The sequence below is a fragment of the Echinops telfairi genome, unplaced genomic scaffold, assembly GCF_000313985.2.
Source record: "Echinops telfairi isolate 266 unplaced genomic scaffold, ASM31398v2 ScPeMD7_3;HRSCAF=10, whole genome shotgun sequence".
In the NCBI taxonomy this organism is placed as follows: domain Eukaryota; kingdom Metazoa; phylum Chordata; class Mammalia; order Afrosoricida; family Tenrecidae; genus Echinops; species Echinops telfairi.
The window spans coordinates 26,105,699-26,124,828 of NW_022103899.1; the positions used below are offsets into that span (position 1 = coordinate 26,105,699).

The 19,130-nt window shown below is 46.5% G+C and overlaps 1 protein-coding gene across 2 annotated transcripts in view; it reads left to right on the forward strand.

The window, feature by feature from the left end:
• The window catches only part of SPATS2L (spermatogenesis associated serine rich 2 like), a 182,837-nt gene that overhangs the window by 89,346 nt on the left and 74,361 nt on the right, over positions 1-19,130 (forward strand). For both annotated transcript variants that reach the window (XM_045296313.1, XM_004701736.3), the window contains one exon: positions 2,469-2,529. In XM_045296313.1, the coding sequence (XP_045152248.1) occupies positions 2,491-2,529 (39 nt within the window). In that variant the 5' untranslated portion in view covers positions 2,469-2,490. The remainder of the gene's footprint in view (positions 1-2,468; positions 2,530-19,130) is intronic.

A 19,130-nucleotide genomic window follows, 5' to 3' on the forward strand; every position in this document is an offset into this window, starting at 1 on the left:
ATCCCAATGTTCTAGGTTTACAGAAAGCATTAACATGCAGATAGGTAGAATATTGATACTTAGTCTATTTATTGGTGTTCATTTCCGAACCAAGCTATCTCTTCGGTTTACGTCATTGATTGCCTAGATCAACGCAATTAAAGACTTAGCATCTATCCGTCATAATGAAAATGAACTCTTTAGACCAGGGGAAGGAAAAGAACACAGCACAGCTTCATGTTGGGAATGCGGGTTTTTGTGGGGTGATGACTTTACAAAGAGGACTGAACCCCGGAGATGGAACACACGGAAGAGTTTAGGGACACTGAAGGATGGGAGAAGTGTTTACAGTCCATCTGAAACAAGACATCACAACTGTATGGTCATTAAAAATGGTGGTGCCATGGCCAGTCTCCTGAGTCTCTCCCCCGGAGGGTGGGACTCAGCGGAGACTAGAGGGTTGCTGCAGTTGGAACAACTCGGTGGCCGTGAGGGCAGATGACTTCCCCAGTCGTTGCAGTGCTGTTCACAGTAGCCACGTGTCCATACACAGAGGCCGAGACACCACACAGCAGTATGTCTGTATGAAAGCGGAGCATGATACAGCCATAAAGAGAAAGGACGTTCTGACACACGCTGTCACAGGGACGGACTTTGAAGACAGTGATGAATGAAATAAGTTATACACTGGAGGACAAACACTGTGATCCCACTCGTATGAAGTAACCACCCACCGAAAGCACTGCCCTTGAGTCCATGTGGACTCACAGCGACACTGTGGGACAGGGGGAGCTGCCCCGTGGGCTTCCAAGACTAGATTTGGATGGAGTAGAAAGCCTCCCTTGGCACAATATGACAGCCCAGAGTGTAATCCCCTGCAAAGGAGGGACCACAAAGCCTATTGCTGATTACCAGAGGATGGGGAGGAAGAAAAGGGAAGTGTTTCGCATCAGGATTACTAAGAGTTTTTTTGTGTGGGTGGGTGTGGTTTTTTTAAATCAATTCTTGGCATGTAATTCACACATCATACCATTTAATTGTTCAAACATATGAAGAAGAGTTATTCAATCATCATCACATCCATTTCAGAATATTTTCTTCTTTCTAGTGCTTACTGTTGTTGGTCCCTACCACCCCACTTCTCCCGTGCTAGGGCCCTAGGTAATTATCAATCCATTTGCTGGGTTTCATACACAGAAGAGCATGTACAACACAAGAAGCAAACCACAGAAATCAACAATGACAAAACAAAACAGAGGAAGACCTCAGTAGAAAGCAGTAAATATCAGAAAACGATTCTAAAATGGGTCAAGGGGGGATAAAGGGTTACATGTTGACCTAGCTACTCTGCCGTCATCTGCTTCACAGTGTTCTCTGTCTGAGTGTGAGGCTACTCACAGCCCTGGACTTTGATCAGAGGGGATTCACTGGAGGCTTAATCCACGTGAGGACCCTGCCATGCTTCCGCTGCCGTGCATAGCCCTCTGTAAGAAGGTGTTCAGACTTATGCTCTGATCCTGTTCCCTTCTTCACATTTGGATTTTATCATCTACAGTCCTTGGGTCATACAACCTGGTGTGCTTCTGCCATGTGGAGCTAGTTGACACCTCACTTAGATGGCTGTTTGCTTTAAGACAAGCCTTTCAGACCCCAGACCAGTGGTTCTCAGCCTTCCTAATGCCACGGCCCTTTAATACAGTTCCTCATGTTCTGGTGACCCTTACCACATAACATTATTTTTGTTGCTGCTTCATAATTGTAATTTTGCTATTGTTATGAATCGGGCAACTCCTGTGAAAGGGTCACGACCCACAGGTTGAGAACCGCTGTCTCAGGCGCTATTCTTTTCTGATAGCTGAGCACCATCTCTTGGAAAAATTTCATTATCTTTTCATTCCATTTTTCCATTCGCTTTTGAAGAACCAGCATATATGTATTGATTGGGAACGTGTTCATGATAAGTTAAGGAAGCAGCAAGTTTGAAAGTTATTTTGTACAAGTGTAATACCATTCTTCTGTTTAAACCTGGGACCATATCTCCCATCTCTTCCTGTAGTGCTTGGTGTAGTTATGTAGATGAAAGATATGCTAAATAAATGTTTGTTAAAATAACAAGGGCTGATAAAGAACCTTGGGACAGTGATGACAATGCTTAAAGTAGGTACAATTTCCCTTCTTTGATGATCTGACCACCTTTCTTTCATGTAACAAAAATAAAATTTGGTTACATACCCAATTTTTTGTTATTTCCATGTCAAGACAGTGTGAATAAAATATTTTGCATTGTCTTCCAGAGTTATTGTGACATGCTTTTAGAGTATATCTAAGTCACGTGCCTAGCTGGAAAGTGTTTTTATACCCTAAAATGGAATTTATGATTATGGCTCAATGAAATTGTTTACTATGTTGGAAGAGAACATAAAAATAACAGATTGAGAAATCAATTTTAAAACTTCAAAGTTAATCTTATTTTTTTCTTTTCTCTATAGGGCTTCTTCCACTAGAAGCAAGATGGCTGAACTCAACACACACGTAAATATCAAGGAGAAGGTAAGATCACACTGGACGCTGGCTCACGGAAACTGCAGACTGGGGACTGCAGCCACTAAAACCCTGTTATCATTCAGAAGAAATGGTTTGGGGGACTGTCTAGTAAGTGTGCTGCATTAGAAAACCACTCGGCTGCTTCATTTACTTCATGTGTTACATTCATTTTCTCAGTCAGTTTTGACCATAACCCTCCCGGACTAGAGCGCCTATTGTTAGCCCCATTTTACAGAGGAGGGAACAGAGAAACAGAGAAGATAAGTAATTTGCTTAAATCCGCAGAGCTAGTAACTGAGGAACCAGCATCCTCTTACCCGCCAGGCTGGGTTGCATCTGAGCGGTGGGGTATTGTTACCTCTCCAGAAATGGCTTCACATCGAGATGTATCTGTTACAGCGTCTGATGGGCATGCTGGGTAGCCTTTGACAGTTTCTTTCCACCCTGAGAGGAGACACTCGGAAAACTCCTGCATCCAATCATTTGTCAGAGGTTGGTTGCACTGCACAGCCCATCCAAGACGTGCTCTCCTCTGGGAAGCTCCCTGCGCCGCGGTCATTCTCTCACTTCCCATGTGTTCCACCTTGCACTGTTAGTGCTTAATGGCCAGGGGCCACAGACCATCTGAGACCGTGGAGTAAATGTATCCACCTGGTTGATTGGGCGCCGGAAGAACTCGGGCCCTAACTGTGCCCATGGCCCTACAGCCACAGTGAAAGGACCCAGAGAGGATGCAGGTCAACGTGGTGCTTAGCACCCCCCCACCCCCTGCCCCACAAGCCTCCACTGGACAGTCAACTTCTGGAGACCCCATGGTGCCTCAAATTGGTTTTAAAGGGAGAGAAAATGATGTCTGAGGAGTCCTTACTGTTTATGAATTCCTTTAACAAAGATTTATTGGACCCTTACTTTGTAGAGTGACAGCAAAAACGAGGAAGGCCCTCAAGGAGATGGGTGGACCCCGTGGCTGCAACAATGGGGTCCACGTAGGGCCAGTTGTGAGGACGGCGCAGGACTGGGCGGTGTTTCACTCTGTTGTGCAGAGTGTCACTGTGGGTCGGAACCTACTTGATGGCACCTGGTGGTAGAGCGGTTAAGCATTGGGCTTTGATCCGCATGGTCGACGGTGTGTAACCACCAGCATTTCCCCGCGAGAAAGTGGACTTTCTACTCCCATAAACAGTTATAGTTTCTGAAACCCACAGAGGGTTGCTATGCGTCAGCATTGCCTCGAGACGGCTATGAGTTGGCTTGTATATGTTTGTGTTTTAATAACAACAACTTTGTGCCACATATACAGTAGCTGTTTATGCCCAGGGAGTCCTGGTTCATTGTTCGGCTACTAACTGATGAGTTGGCAGCTCAAACGGCCCCAGCTCCTCCGTAGGGGAGAGGCCTTGCCCTCTGCTCCCACAGATTCCAGCCGAGAAAACCCTGTGGGGCGGTTGACTCCGGCACTTGGGTCGTCGTTAGGAGTCCAAATCCACTCCATGGCACCCAGCCACTCCTGTGTCAAACACTGCTCTCGACGCTGTGGCTACACCCTACGCCCACCCTAGCTCGCTCTCTCGGCCCAGGAAACAGTAAACCCAAGACACGTGCATGAGCACTACCGTGTCACACAGTGCTAACTACTAAGGGTGCAGGGAGGATGCAGGGAAAGAGTGAGGCAGAGGAGGCCAGTGGCTCCGCTAGACTGAGTGGTCAGAGAGCCCGAGCAGATCGCTCAGGTGGACTCCGGGTGTGAAACTCGATGGTCTGTGTGATCAGAATGAGGCCAGCAGAGGGCATAGTGATGGTGAGAAGAGATCAGAGTGTAACCAGAGCCCGTGTCAGTAGACTGGTCTCTTCACCTGGGGTCCAGGGACCTCCAAAGGATCTGTGGTAGAATTCAGAGGTCCGTGAACTTGGGCGGGCACAGAGGGGACAACATCTTTATCTTCACTACCATCTAGATGGAATTTAGCATTTCCTCCCACCATGAATATAGGCACAAAACAAACAAAACTCAGTAGCAGCTCTTTCCACTCTGCCACTGCTTCTCTGAGAGCTGACCCAAAGGCCCAGGGGGCCAAGAAAAACCACGTGTCTACCCCATGCGTCTGGGCCACCTTCAGACCCATTGCACCCCAAGCCTCTTTGGAATCATATGTATTAGTTAAAATGTTGGTGCAAAGTCTCCCTCCATTGTCTCTCATGGTATATCCCATAGATCATGGTACTATGAAAGCATCTTAACTTAGTGATCATTGAGGGGGAGAAATAAGTAACAGAAAGATGTAACCCATTTAACTTACGGCTTCCTATTCTCCCTAGCCCTACATTCGAGGTCAGAATACATGTTCCCTGGTGTGAGAATGTGGGGTGGGCACTCCAGTAATGACCGGAGACTGGCCCCTCTCCGAATGCCTGCTGCTGAGTGGATTTGAGGCGCTTCTCCACTGAGGTGCACCCAGAAAAGCACGTCCATGCGCCCGAGTCATGGTAACAGAGTCCTGCAAAAGAGCCAACTTGTGAACCAACCAATATGGTAGGCTCAGCAGTCAACAATAGGGTGTCATTCAAAGCAGTCTCTTGTGCGTGGCATTGAGCCAGGAAGGGGAAGGAGGCTGCTCCGCCAGCACACGGACCATAGAGGGTGCGGTGTGAACACTGCAGCCTTTGGCTTAGGCGCCACATCCATCGACTTGTCGTGAGTAATGTCACGGGGGCATATGAAGATTAACAGTAGGTAGTGTTTTGCCTTTGCACTTCAGTAACGTATCAAAATGTTGGCATTACTTTGAAAGAGGGTGATACTTAAGCGGTAAATATTATCAATCTGCATGACAATGAAAGTCGAACTCCTCCAACTCAATTAGTGAATTCCATCTACCGATGTCAAAAGGTTAATAGATTTCTCAACTCAATAAGATAAATCATAATAAACAGCTGAGAATTCTGATCATTTACAATTTTACATTGATGTATTTCAGCGCATTTATTTTCTTTACTTATTAGCTTTTATGGCCTTTTTTATGATTAGTTTGGTTCGCAATCTGTCACCCAAAGCAATGACATTTTAGTTTTGAAAATTAAGAATAATATCAACTGTTGTGGCTTAAATGATAAGCTTGTAGAATTCAGAGGCTAGATCTTGGTAGGGTTTTTATACAATATCTTGGCAAGCACTGGGGAATGAAATACTTCATCAGTGCTTTGCGTTGAAATTAGGTCGGCATTTATCTTTCTCTGTTGGCTGGACGAGTCGGAATAGGTGCTTGGAGTGAGACCGTCATTTCTGTCCTCGTGTGGCTTCTAGTCTAACTGAGGGGTTGAGAAATCACATATTTAACAACCAAGGCAATCGAAAGGTAAAATGTATATTCCTTTTGACTATGTTATTGGAAAAGTATTTTTATTTTGGTGGACAACAATAGTAAAGATTGAAATTGGGATTATTGATGGGGTTGAAGTCCGAGCCCTTTCATGTGACATAGTACTCCACATGATTTGGCCCATCTCCTGCCACATACCCTCCTCTATCCAGCTAGCTGACCACGCACCTTTCTGCCTCTGTGGCTCCACAAAGATGCTTCTTCCCACCTGGGATGTTCTTCTGAAGGACTCAATGCCCACTTGACTGCCTCTTAAGAACCCTTTCCAACATCTCCTTTGTCTTCCACCTCTCCTGAATCATCTGCCCTATTTCTACTCTTCTTTATCCTTCCCTGGGTTCTGTGAATTCTCCATCACAGCTTGTATTTCCCGTGGGGTAATTGTTAGTGCCTCTCTCCTTCCATGAAGCTATGTGCCTGATTGGGGCAGGCACGAGGTCTTACCATCTTCCTATTCCTGGGTTGGAGACAGAATTAACTCCCATTTAAAAACAAAAACATAACAAAAGTCGTTTCCATCAGGTGGATTCTGATCCATGGCTACCCCGCGGTTTACCGCACTTCTCAGGGCTCTCAATAGCTCCAGCCGACTGGAAGCAGATCACTGGCCTGTCTTCTGGCATGGGTCTAAGAGCGACTGCTGCCTCTGCAGTTAGTCGTCAAGCACGCGGAGCCAGCTGCTCCACCTGGAACTCCCCACCATCGATGAAGAACTCGGTAAATGAACGGAGAGGTGAAGAGACAAGCCAGGAGTGAGCATGCCTGCTGGAATCTAGTTCACGACTTCCTTCAGTGACTGCATGTCCCATTCCTGACGTTTGCACTGATCTCAAACCTTCCTGGAAAGTGAAATGTAGGTTCGTGGAAATGGCATCTCGTTTTAGTACTTGTTTTGCTGTTGAATAAAGAAAAATTTGAATTGCTTTTAAAAACAGCAGCCTGCTTAGGTTGGCCACCTGTGGTATTGCAAAAGCACGGCATCTTGGAGAGCTGATTGCCAAATACAGATGGTCTTCAATAGGTTTCATTACAAAACGAGGCACTAGTCATAGCTTTCCCACTCCTCAAAAAAAAAAAAAAAAATCCCCAAGTCACACTTGGTTAAGGAGAGATCCCAGACCAAATTTTCGGGCTCATCAAGGGTCTTCTATTTGTAGTATACTCTCTCTTACAGCTCCTTCTGAAACGATGAGATTTAACACTAGAACGTCCTAGGATGAGGAGTTAAGCGAGCTGTCTCCATAATGAATGTTACAATTGGTAGAGAACTATTGGGTTGTTGTTGTTGTTGTTGTTAGTTGCTGATTCCAACTCATGGCAACCATGTGTGTTAGAGAGTAGACCTGCTGAATGGGTTTGAACCTCCAACCCTTAAGTTCACAGTGACGTGTAAACCATTTGCAACATGTAGGGATCTAAACACTTGGATACCAAACAAAATTGATTTAAAAAGTTTTAAATGTAATCCCCAAATGTGTAATAGAGGATTATTAAAACCGGCACAGACAATAAAACCCACACCAAACCCACTGCCATTGAGCTTCCTGCTCAACGCCGTGAGCACTTGTGAGTCCAGACTGCCTCATCTTTCCTCCAGGAAGGGACTAGTGGCTTTGAACTGCTGACCTTATGGTTAGCAGTCCAATACTTAGCCACAATGCCATCAAGGCTCCTGGCTCAAGTGTCAGATATTTTTGCATGTATTATTATAAATCAGTTTAAACTTTAAGTAGAACACAATTCAGCAGGAACTGCTGACACTGTAGAAGTAAAAGAGATTCTTGTTTGTCAAACACAGTTAATGTTTGCTGGGAGTCTACTGTGGACTGATGACTAATTCCAACAAAGAGTGACCCTTTCACCATCCTGGGAGAGTTGGGGAGTGATATGAAGCAAGAGAAGATCGTGGAAGGAATGGGGATATTGGGGCCAGGAGGCAGAGACTGTTAGTGCACACACCCGCGCACACACACACACACACACACACACACACACACAGTTCTGAGCTGAGCAGCCTGGAGCAAATGGCTTCGTTTTCTCCAAGCCTCAGTTTCTTAATCTGTGGATTGGAGATGAAAATAACATCTACCTGGTCAAGTCACCAAGTGCAGTCAGAAGCACGTAGCTGCTGCATGCACCCTGAAGCGTATGCACTGTAACAGGGTCTGAGAGAGCCCCAGCGACGACACGACGTCTCCTTATTTTGCAATTTAAACATGGAAAAGGAGTGCTCGTCAACATTTTTGTTTGGAATTCAGCATATAAATTCACATTGGACCAAGATTAGCAAGAAGACAAAAGAGAAAAAAAGAACATAAAACTGGGCTTGGCTTTTTCGATCTTTGACTGCTACGGCAGAGCCTCATGAAACATAATGAGAGGTAGGGAAACGGGGCCCTGGCTCACTCCTGGCATCACTGCTGGGCTGGCCGGCATAGCTTGTCGGGCTGTTGGAGAGGTGGGGGTAAGCGGGCGGTAAGCACAACGTGTACAGCCGTTGGCGTGAAGGCCGAGGGACGGGGGAGAATAGCCTCTGCCCAGACTGGAGATGGAGAGGTGCTCGGCCACGTTCGGCAGATGACAGAGGTAGAATGAGTGTCTGTGTCCGTGAGTCTCGGTCACCACAGGTGGGCTGGCTTCTCACTAGTCATTTTCCCCTCTAACGATCTTGATCTGTGTTGAAAACGTACTGAAGTAGAGTTGCATTCTGTATGGAGGTGGAGTATGGTCAGAAAAACCCAACCCAACCAAAACCCAAGGCCGTGCCATTGGGTCAGTTTCAACTCAGAGTGACCCTAAGGACAGGCTAGGACTGCCCCTGGGGGGTCCGAGGCCGTACATTTTTAGGAGAGAAAAAAGAACCCTCATCTTTTACCTGGGGGTAACTGGTGAGTTTGAACTGCTGACCTTGTGGTTAGCAGCCCAATGTGTAACCCACTGCATACCAGGGATCCTGCTAGAAAAACCCAAACATTTGACTGAAGAGGTGTGGGTAGGAAGAGAGAAAAAATGAGAGACCCCTCTATTATGTGTCTTTGCCATGTTGAGTTCATGGGATTAAGAACTCATTTCATGGGATTTGGGACAAGTTAGGGGAAATCTTTCTCAACAAACATTCTGTTATGCTTCAGGTAAAAGTTTACACAGCAAATTCGTGTTCATACAGTTCATACACAAATGATCAACAGTTCATACACAAATGATCCCATGGCATTGGTTTTCAAGACCTACAATGTGTGGTGGGAAATCTTAATGCCCTATGTTATGAGCTGTTTACGTCCATGTTAGCTAACTAGCTCCTTTCAAACAGCAGGGGCCCAAACATCACAGCTTCAGATTTCTCTTTGGACTAGTTCTTGTCTTCGCATAAGAAAGGGTCACTAAGTGTCCCTTTCAAAGGACAAAAAACCCCAATGCTTATGTGCCCCCGAGGTAGGGAGTAAGCACTCAGCTGAGCAGTTGGTGGTTCAAACCCACCAGCTGGCTGCTCCATGAGGGAACCATGTTGGCAGGCAGCAAACATACCGCACGCTCGCGCCATCGGACTGACGCTGACTCACTGGGACCCCATCCAACAGAGACTGCTCCGCAGAGCCCCTGGGACGGGAATCTTGAGGGGAGCACTCCCCTCTCCTTCCTCTGGTGGATTCCACCCAGCAGCCCATTGGCTCCCAGCCCAACAATTAACCCCTGGTTCCACCAGAGCTTCTTGCCATGAAGACAACACCTTGCAACACACACACCCCCACCTGCCCCCACCCCACCCCGGGCAGGTCAACCCTAACCTTGTAGGATCACTAGGCCGCAGAATTTACTCCATGGCACAACATGACAACATCTACAACAGCAATGCGTATGCACAGAACCCCTGTTCATGTTGCTTGGCAACTGGAAGAGATTTGACAAGGAGTCTAAAGGAACTGAATGAACAAATGGAAATGTCAGCATCCGTTTCAGGGGGTAAGAAGAAATTTACTGCTGCAGAATTCACGTCACATTGCTTGTTCCAAACTACAAGCTTGGAATTCACAGTGTTTCTGCTCCACTCCCCCTGCCTCCCTGCCCAACTCCGCCCTGCTCTCTCCTGCTGGCCCCTTTTACGGGATGACTGAGAGTGTGTGTGTATGTAAGATAGATGGTTAATGGTCAGAAGTACGAACATGACAAGATTAAAACCTCGGGTAGCAGGAAAAAAGAAACAAATGTTGGCAATCTCTTGGAATTTATGGGTACTTTACCAACATTCTAGTTATTTCTCACAATGATCCATCATATTAAATTATCAATTTTTACAGATAAAAAAATGACAGGGCTGCTCTAGTTGTTTTGTTCTGTTTTTCTTCTGACCTTGAGCACTTGAAATCTTCCCAGATAAATGCATACATGCATGCGTCCACACATACAAAATAGTTAATTTAGCACTTAAAAGAACACAACTTATCTTTTTATATTAAGCTCACTTTTCCTTTACAAGCGTCTTATAAGTTGATAAGAACTATTCACCTATTCGTGTACCAGTAGCTTCTATAATAATGATTCCTAGACTCCATATCCCCCAATTACTTGTTAATCAATTAGTATTTAGTAAATGGTAATAAATTAGTAAGTTTCCAAGATGCCGTGATATCCTTCAAAGGAAGCGTGTGTGCCTTCCTGGATGGGACCAAGGGTTCAGTTGTCACTGGGGAAAGGACAGGTGTAAGTAGAGCTCGTGTTGTCTGAGCCCTGCACAGGGTTGATGAGAAGGCATGGGGGGCGGGGCGGCGCTGGCTGGGGGGGCCTGCTGCTGAAAGGGAAAGGCAGGGAGAGCCTTCAGACCACAGTGCAGGCCTCGAACCTGTGAGAGGAGGGCGGGAGGGAAGGTTGGTAGGAAGCATCTCAGTCTGCAGAATAGTCTTAAGAAAGTTTCAACAGGCTGGAGGGTTTGGGGGTGGGGGAGGGTAGAGGGAGGTGTCCTCAACCAAATTGGCCTACTGAAGGACTCCCTTGTATCCCTGAAATGGGTCTACAGACGTATCCCTGCCACCTCCGTCATTGGCCAGGAGCATCCCGGGGAAGCCAAGCTAGGGGCAGAGGGTACAAATGGGATGGTGGGTCCCGAGAGCAGCCTGTGGCAGCTGGGCTGCCAGTCACCAGGCTTCCTGCCGTGGAGGTTTTGATGCCCACACACATTCAAGAGTACAACCGAGTTCTACATTCAAAATGGAAATTAAAATACCTATCTGGGAATTGCAGCATGAAGAGATGTGCCCGAGACTTTTATGTTGATTGAAAACAAGGATGGATAAAGTGGGTGAGAAGTTTGTTCTGAAGTAATGAGCACATTAAAATGCGAGCTCTCGGCGGTCCGTTCTCTTAGCAAGCAGAACCAGCCCGCACTGATGTGGGGAGACAGAGGATAGTCTAGTCACTTTATTTTCTATTACTCAAAACACACAGCTGCTCCCCAATGAGCCCGTCTGCTTCTATAAAGATTCAGAGCCTCAGAAGCCCCATAGGGCAGTTCTACACAGCCCTGTAGGGCTGCTATGAGCCGGAATTGGCTTGATGGCAGGGCACATTTTCTATTAAAATGTACTCTTATTTCTAATTACATTTAAGAAGCAAAAATTCCAGACTCACTGCCTTCAAGTCCATGCCAACTCAGAACAACCCTATAGGACCGGGTAGAACTGCTCCTATAGGTTTCCTAGACTAACTCTTTACAAAAGTAGAAAGCCTCATCTTTCTCCCTTGGAGTGGCTAGTAGTTTTGAACTTCTGACCTTGTGGCTAGCAGGTGTGCATGAAACCCAGTTCCCTACCAGGGCGCCTCCTTTTAAGAAGCAACAAGACCTGATAATGCTATCAATAAACTGTGTAACCTCTGTTGATTGCAGTCACTTCTCTGCCAAATGAAGGAATTCATCTAGATGGTTTTCAAACCCCTTTCCAATGCTGGATGGATCCATGATCTTTTCCACTCCGTCGGCACTGGAAAGACCCCACATGGGGACTGCGCCACGGGTCAGAGAATCATCGTCTTCAGCTGCCGCTGTTGGAATGCAGCACAATAACCTCTCTGTGTCGCAGTCTCTGATCACATCACGGGGGTTGATTCACCTATGTGTATAGTCCACGTAAAATGTGTTGGAAGACCATTCCACATGTCACCTGACTTCGAGGCCATGTAGAACTCTGTCTCTCCCCCCTTGAAGATAGTAATCAGTGAAAGCGTATGAGCGGCTTCGGAAAGCTTGTGGGGAAATGCTACTATCTTTTAAATCCCCTTTCCACAAGCTTTTTGAAGGCACCTCGTATAACTGTAATTCTTTATGGGAACAGAAAGCCCCATCTTTCTCCCACAGAGCCACTAGAGGTTTCTAACTGCTGTTCTGGTGGTTTGTAGTGCAGGGAGAACCCCACTGAGGCTTCTTGTTGTGCCACTCAAAGATGGTACCGGGGTAAGCCAATCATCATGCCTGCTTTTCATGATCCTTAGCATGGTGTCTACATCTCACAGTGAGGAAGTATCTCAGGTTAATACAAACCCTTGTTCTAGTATTGATTAAAAGTTAAAAGGGAGTTATATTTTATGGTGCTCGATTTGACAGCAGCCCTGGTGGCATCGAGGTTACATGTTGGGCTGCTAACCACAAGGTCAGCAGTTCAAAATCACCAGCCACTCCTCTGTAGAAAGAGGAGACTTTCAACTCCCAAGTTAAGTCTCAGAAATCCAGAGGGGCAGATCTACTCTGTCCCATAGGGTCGCTGAGTGGACATCGACTCAATAACAGTGAGGTGTTCTTTTCATGTATTTGTCTGTTGGTTGGCTTTTTATTTGATAACTAATATAAATGAGGAGGGGCTGTCAGTGAACCCCACAGGAAGGTGTCAATAATTACCTTTCCCCCACCCAAGTAGAGATCTTAAATTCCAAAGAAAATGGGGACTTCTTTTGCTGAACATTCTAAATTAGAAGCAGAAGATAAATGGTTTCACTTTTCTACTCTGATTAAAATATCATAAGCAAAATACCTTGTGGAAATAAGGCTGCCTCTTTTGTCCTTAGTAATAAAATCCAAATTCAGAATTCCTCAGAGAAAGAAGCTGAACAAAACATTTACCTCAGCCCCAATGCCATGTGGGTGTAACCAGCAGGTTGAGGACAGGCTTCTAGTGGACTCGGGGGCTTGCCCTGCCCTAAAATTATGTGCAGATCTATCTGGCAGTTCTGGGAAAACAGGAGAACGGTTCCAGCACAATTAGAGGAGACATTCAGGTGTGCACTGAATTCGGTTCCAGCACAATTAGAGGAGACATTCAGGTGTGCACTGAATTCGTGGCAGGCAAATGGGTGAAGTGGTCTGTTTCAGGCCTGTTGCTTGGCTCAGTGGAGATTTGAGAAACAAGTGCTACAAATAGCAACCGTCTGATAGTTAGGTTTATACTGCAAGTGCCCGTTGAAAGCTCTGAACCCTGATTTGAAAATTCAAACATCAGTTCGTTTTTAAATTTTAAAGTTTTATCTTTATTATTTCTTTAGATAGGAGAAACATCCATTTGAGTACCCCTTGTTCTACAACAAAGTTTATTTATAAGGAATTAAAGAAGTTATATCTAAAACAAACCATCAGGTTTTTTTCCTATTATAACAATGCGTATATTTTATTTACAATGATAACAACACTGGTGGCGCAGTGGTTAGCTCTTGGTGCTAACTGAAAGCTTGCTGGTTTGAACCCACCAGCTGCTCCACAGAAGGAGGTGGCCCTCTGTGACTGTAAATATTAGAGCCTCCCTCTGGCAAATAAATAAATAAGGATTGGGGGGAGGGAGTATAGGGGAGCTGATATCAAGAAGTTCAAGAAGAAATAAAATGTTTTGAAATTGACTGGGGTAGCAATTATGCAATTGCTGCTTGACGGGATTGAACTATGGATATCTGTAAGTGCTCCCAATAAAATGATTTAAAAGAAGATTAGAGCCTCAGAAACCCTCCAGGGAAGTTCTATTGTTCTACGTCACAAGGTCTCGCAGTGAGTCAGGACTGACGACAGCATTCGAGTTTGGGTTTATTATAATAACTTATATTAATGTGTATGTGTTTCTTTTTCTTTTAAAACATCCAGTCACTTGACAAAGTAATCACTTGGGAAAACCATCTGAGTTGTTATTGTTGAAATCTTTAAGGCAGATAGTACTCTCCAAAGATGGCCACCCCACATGTCCCCTATGAAGAAGTGGAGTCTGCGCCCCTTCCCCTTCATACTGTGACATCGAGCTCAGTGCAAACCAGTTACGTGTCCCCAAATCACTTGTGAGGCCCTTCTCCATGCTGCTCCGTCTTGGTCTAAGACTTCAATTTCTCTCCTGGATACTGCCCTAGACTCCCAGTTGACACCCATTTCATCTCCTCTAAGTTTCCCAAGGAAAAGCCAGAGGGCATCTCTAAGAGTGCAAACAGCACGCTCATCCTTCGAGCCTTACCCTGCAGTGACTAGTCCTTGACAGAACTGAGTGTGGTGTTGGGCTGTAGATGAAGGACTCGATCTACTTCCACACCTGTGGGCAGAAGCAGGACTAAGGACTGGAAATATCAAACATGCCCTCTCGAGCCACATCCTCCTTACTTTCAACCTCTCTCGTTCTCTCACACTATTTAATATTTCTCTCTGAACAAAATTCAAAATCTTATAAAGACCAGACTGACTGGTCTGATAGAGACTGGCAGAACCCTGAAGGCCAGTGGTTCTCAACTTCTGGGCTTCGACCCCTTTGGGGGTCAAATGACCCTTTCACAGGGGTTGCCCGATTCATAGCAACAGCAAAATGACAGTTATGAAGTAGCTCCGAAAATAATTTTATGGTTGGGGGGGGCAGTCACAACACGAGGAACTGTATTACAAGGTTGCGGCATTAGGAAGGTTGAGAACTGCTGCTCTAGAGTGTGAGCTGAAAACCTGGAGCTAAAACGACCCTTGGGGATCACCTGGCAATCAGCCAACCAGAGGCTTCTCCAGTGCACGATAACACTGTGAGGAATGGACAGAACAATTAGCCAGATGAGACCAAAGAGCAGCCTTGGCCCCAGCGCAAAGGTCCAAAAGCAGAAAGAAAGATGGATGGACATAGAGAACCCAGAGAGGAAATGGAAAGAGTGCTGTTACATTGAGGGAGATGCAAGTAATGTTATGAAACAAGATGTGTAAAAAAATGTAATGGAAGATGAATGTGCTATCTAAACTTCCAGCTAAAACACAGAGAGAGAGAGAGATCAGGGGCCATCCTGGGCCATGGTTGGAGTGGCCTCTACAATGACTAGCAACCATCCTTGTGTCAGATTCCTCTGCGTGTGCTGGTTTGGGGTGGGCCCACCATGGGCTCCTTGTCAGAACACAGCCCTGCCTTTGGGAGAGCTTTTACTCTGAAGTCAAGGTTGTGTGGAGAGTGCAGAGGATATGAAGATGCCAAATCACGTTTTCAATCATGACTTGTGTCCTTTTCTTAACGTTTAAAAAATATTTTTGATATGGATGCCACCCAAACCAAAACACCAACCTCCTGCCATTGAGCCGATGCCAACTCATGGTAACCCCACAGGACAGGGTAAAACTGTCTCTCTTGAGTGTCCAAGACCGTGGCTCTTCACAGGAGCAGAAAGCCCCCATCTTTTCCCCCAGAGTGACTGGTTTTGAATTACTATCCTTGCAGTTAACAGCCCGGCTAAGAACCACTAAGCCACAGGGAACTAAAAATGGGGGTTGGGGCAGTAGAGTACTTTTAGTACACGTGTTAATAACTTAAATCTTATATGTTATAACTGGGGATTAAAAAATTTTTTTATTCTGCATTTTTGTTCTCAACAGGATCTTTGGACCCGTAGCCTCTCCCCAGTCTCCCCATTCATAGAGCAGAGAGCCCTTGATCTGCTACCTTAATGGTATTCAGCCTTCAAATCCCTAAGTCTAGTCTAGGACCTACCACTTGGGCTTCATGAGTTTATATACTTGGACTATTCGTTTCCACTCTTCCTGCTACTGGCTGGTCAATAATTACTCTGGAAGGCCTTGCCCGTTGGCCCCATGCCATCGGCTACCCAGCACTGGTAGCTCTTCAGCCCACACGCACTGATTGATACTTCATCTAGACCTGCAGTTGGCAAACCGCAGCCGGGAGACACCGCAGCACTTCTAGCACATGCATGTGGCTCTGGAGTGAAGCAAATCTTCACAGGATTACTCGGATCATGGTGATTTCATTTGTTTGTAAATAAATATATGGCTCTTGAATAATTTCTAAATTGTGAGGGACAGGACTGCGCTTCTGTTTCAAAAGTACGCCGAGTTCGATGGAGCACATTTGCTGGCACCTCCCCTGAAAGGCAGTTCTAACCCAGGCTGCGCCGTTTCAGACCCTAAATACACTGCCATTGAGTCGATCCACCTCCCCCAGCCCTATAGAGTGCGTGGGAGCGTGGGTCCTTAGGCTTGGTAAGAGAAAGAATTCACAGGGAAGCCTGTTTTGTCATGCAAGTGGGTTTCTATAAAGGACGGGACAAGGGTCTGGCTTTACAGTCTTGAAGGAGTACATGCTATTTCAGGGAAGCCTGCCTGCCTGCTGCGCCGGGGTCCACGGGGAACCCGAGCAGCCTCGTGCGTGCAACTGCGCACCCACCGCGTGCAGCGCTGCCCGAGCGCCGAGAGCGGTCCGAGCGCGGGGGACCGCCCCGGGGGCGCCTGTGCATCTTCACCCTCCCACCTGCCTCTGACCAGGAGCAGGGTAAAAGAGAACGACCCCCACCCCCAGGGGAATTCAAACATCTGGCTGGGGAGGCGTGGTGGAAGGGAGAGTTGACTCCACTGGCTGAATTAAGCCCACCTGGGTGATGTCAGGAGCCCGGGCCTAGTTTGGGGCTTGAATTTGAGCATGCTCAGTTTGGGTATTCCTAGGTGTCATAAGGGTCGCCTGCGAACCTCCCGACCTCCTCTAAGGGGCCTGTGCAGGCATAGAAGGGACAGCCCCCTGTCCCTATAGCTGCCTAACAGAGTAACTGGTGGATTTGAACCACCAACCTTGCCATTAGCCATCCAACAGCTGGCTCACTGTGCCTCCTGGGTGCTCCTTTTTAAGCCCCAAAGCAAACTCTAAAACTTACTTAGTTGGAGTAAGTGGTCTCTAATTGGACATAAATTTTCCTCTTAATCATCTCAAGTTTTTATTCTATCTTGACCTTTCTGTTCTCTCCTTTCTCAAACTTTTAAGGTTTGATTTTCTGCATGGATTTTAATACCATTTCCCCTCATCTCTGGGACCTGATGTCTTCATTTATCTCCTCTCTTCTAATCCTTTCCCTTTGCTGCCTACTTCCTCCATCAGTGACCCTCTTCTAGCACTTTGAGGAGGTCTAATTGTGCAGCAGTTGTTTTAAGATGGATTGGAGAGAGGAGAAACCCAGCCAGAGGATCCAATCAGGAGGCTTTTCTCAGAGTCCAGAAGAAAATGAGGGGAGTGTGGCGCAGCATGAGGAGTGGAGAGCGGGTGAGACATCGGGAGGGTTTGGTGTCAGAACGACTCGCCAACTAGCTGTTACTGATGACTGCCTCGTCTTCCCTACTGTTTTGTCCGCTCCTTGGGGAGCAAAGACTATGTTGGGTTCAGCTCATTTTCACTCACAAAATCAATGAGTGACGGAATGGCTAAAATTCACCAAAATGGAATGTGGGTGGAGAGGAGCCAGGGGTCCGCAGATTGTCACCTTTAAGAAGATAGTTGCTTTTTTAAAGACAGCAGTTAGTGGGGAAGGGAAAGCTGGCGCCATACTGAAGCGAAGTGAGCATTTCTCAAAGTGTGGTCTGGTGTCATTTCCCAGCCACTAAAGACTGGGATCCACAAGGTCGACAGTTCAAAACCACCAACTGCTCCGTGGTAGAAAGGCGGGGCTATGTACTCCTGTAAAGAGTTACAGTCTCGGCATCTCGCAGGGGCAGCTCTACCCTGTCCTGTAGGGATGCCATGAGTTGGCACCAACTGGATGCAGAGAGAGGAGTGGTTCCAGCCACAAAGCATGCAGTTCTTCTAACGCTCTGGAGGTGAGAAATCTGAAATTGGTCTCACTGGGTAATAGAGAAGCATCCAATGGGCTGTGTTCTCTCCGGAGGCTTAGGGGAGAGTTTGTTCCCTTCCTTGTCTTTTCCAGAGCCCAGCTGGTAGTCCTTTCTTCCATCTTCGTAACCAGCCCATAACCCTGGACAGTCAGGTCTCCTGGACATTACTTCTCTGGCAGTCCTCTCTTCTACCTCCCACTTCCATCTTTAAAGACTCCTGTGGTTAGGCTGGCCCACTTTATAATGCAGGATCACCTCCTATCTCAAGGTCAGCTGATGGGCCCCCTTCATTCCATCAGCCACCTTGTTTGCCCTTTGTTAGGTAACCTCACATATTCACGGCTTCTGAGGATTGGGGCTTGAACCCTCTTTGGAGGGTTATTATTCGGCCCACCACTTCTTTTTAAAATCATTTTATTGGGGGCTTATACAGCTCTTATCACAATCTATCCAACCATCCATCCATTGTATCAAGCATGTATGCTCATTTGTTGCCATCATCATTCTCTAAACATTTGCTTTCTACTTGAGCCCTTGGTATCAGCTCCGCATTTTCCCCCTCCCTTGAACCCTTGATAATTTATAAATCATTGTTATTTTGTCATATCTTACACTGTCTGACGTCTCCCTTCACCTACTTTTCTGTTGTCCATCCCCCAGGGAGGGGGTTATATGTAGATCCTGGTGATCGGTTCCCCCTTTCTACCCCACCTTCCCCTTCCCCTCCTGGTGTAGCTACTCCCATTATTGGTCCTGAGGGGCTTATCTGTCCTGGATTCCCTGTGTTTCCTGTTCTTGTCTGTACCAGTGTGCATCCTCTGGTCAAGCTGGATTTGTAGGGTAGAACTGGGATAAGGATGGTGGGGGGATTATTTCTAAGGGCAAACGGCATCTTTTTCACCTAGGCACTTATAAAATACACAGCTGCAGCTAGGGGAGAGGGACATGTCTGATCAGAGCACACAGGAGCAAATGAATGGGGCGGAAGAGAGAGTGGAGCACATCCTGGCCCACCAGGCCTGGAGGACAATATCTGCGCTCCGAATAGCCAATGTGCAGAGTGGACCATATGGCTGATCCCACTATGACACACAACGTCCCTCACTGACCATGGCCCTATGGGGGACAACACTGGAGACTCAGTG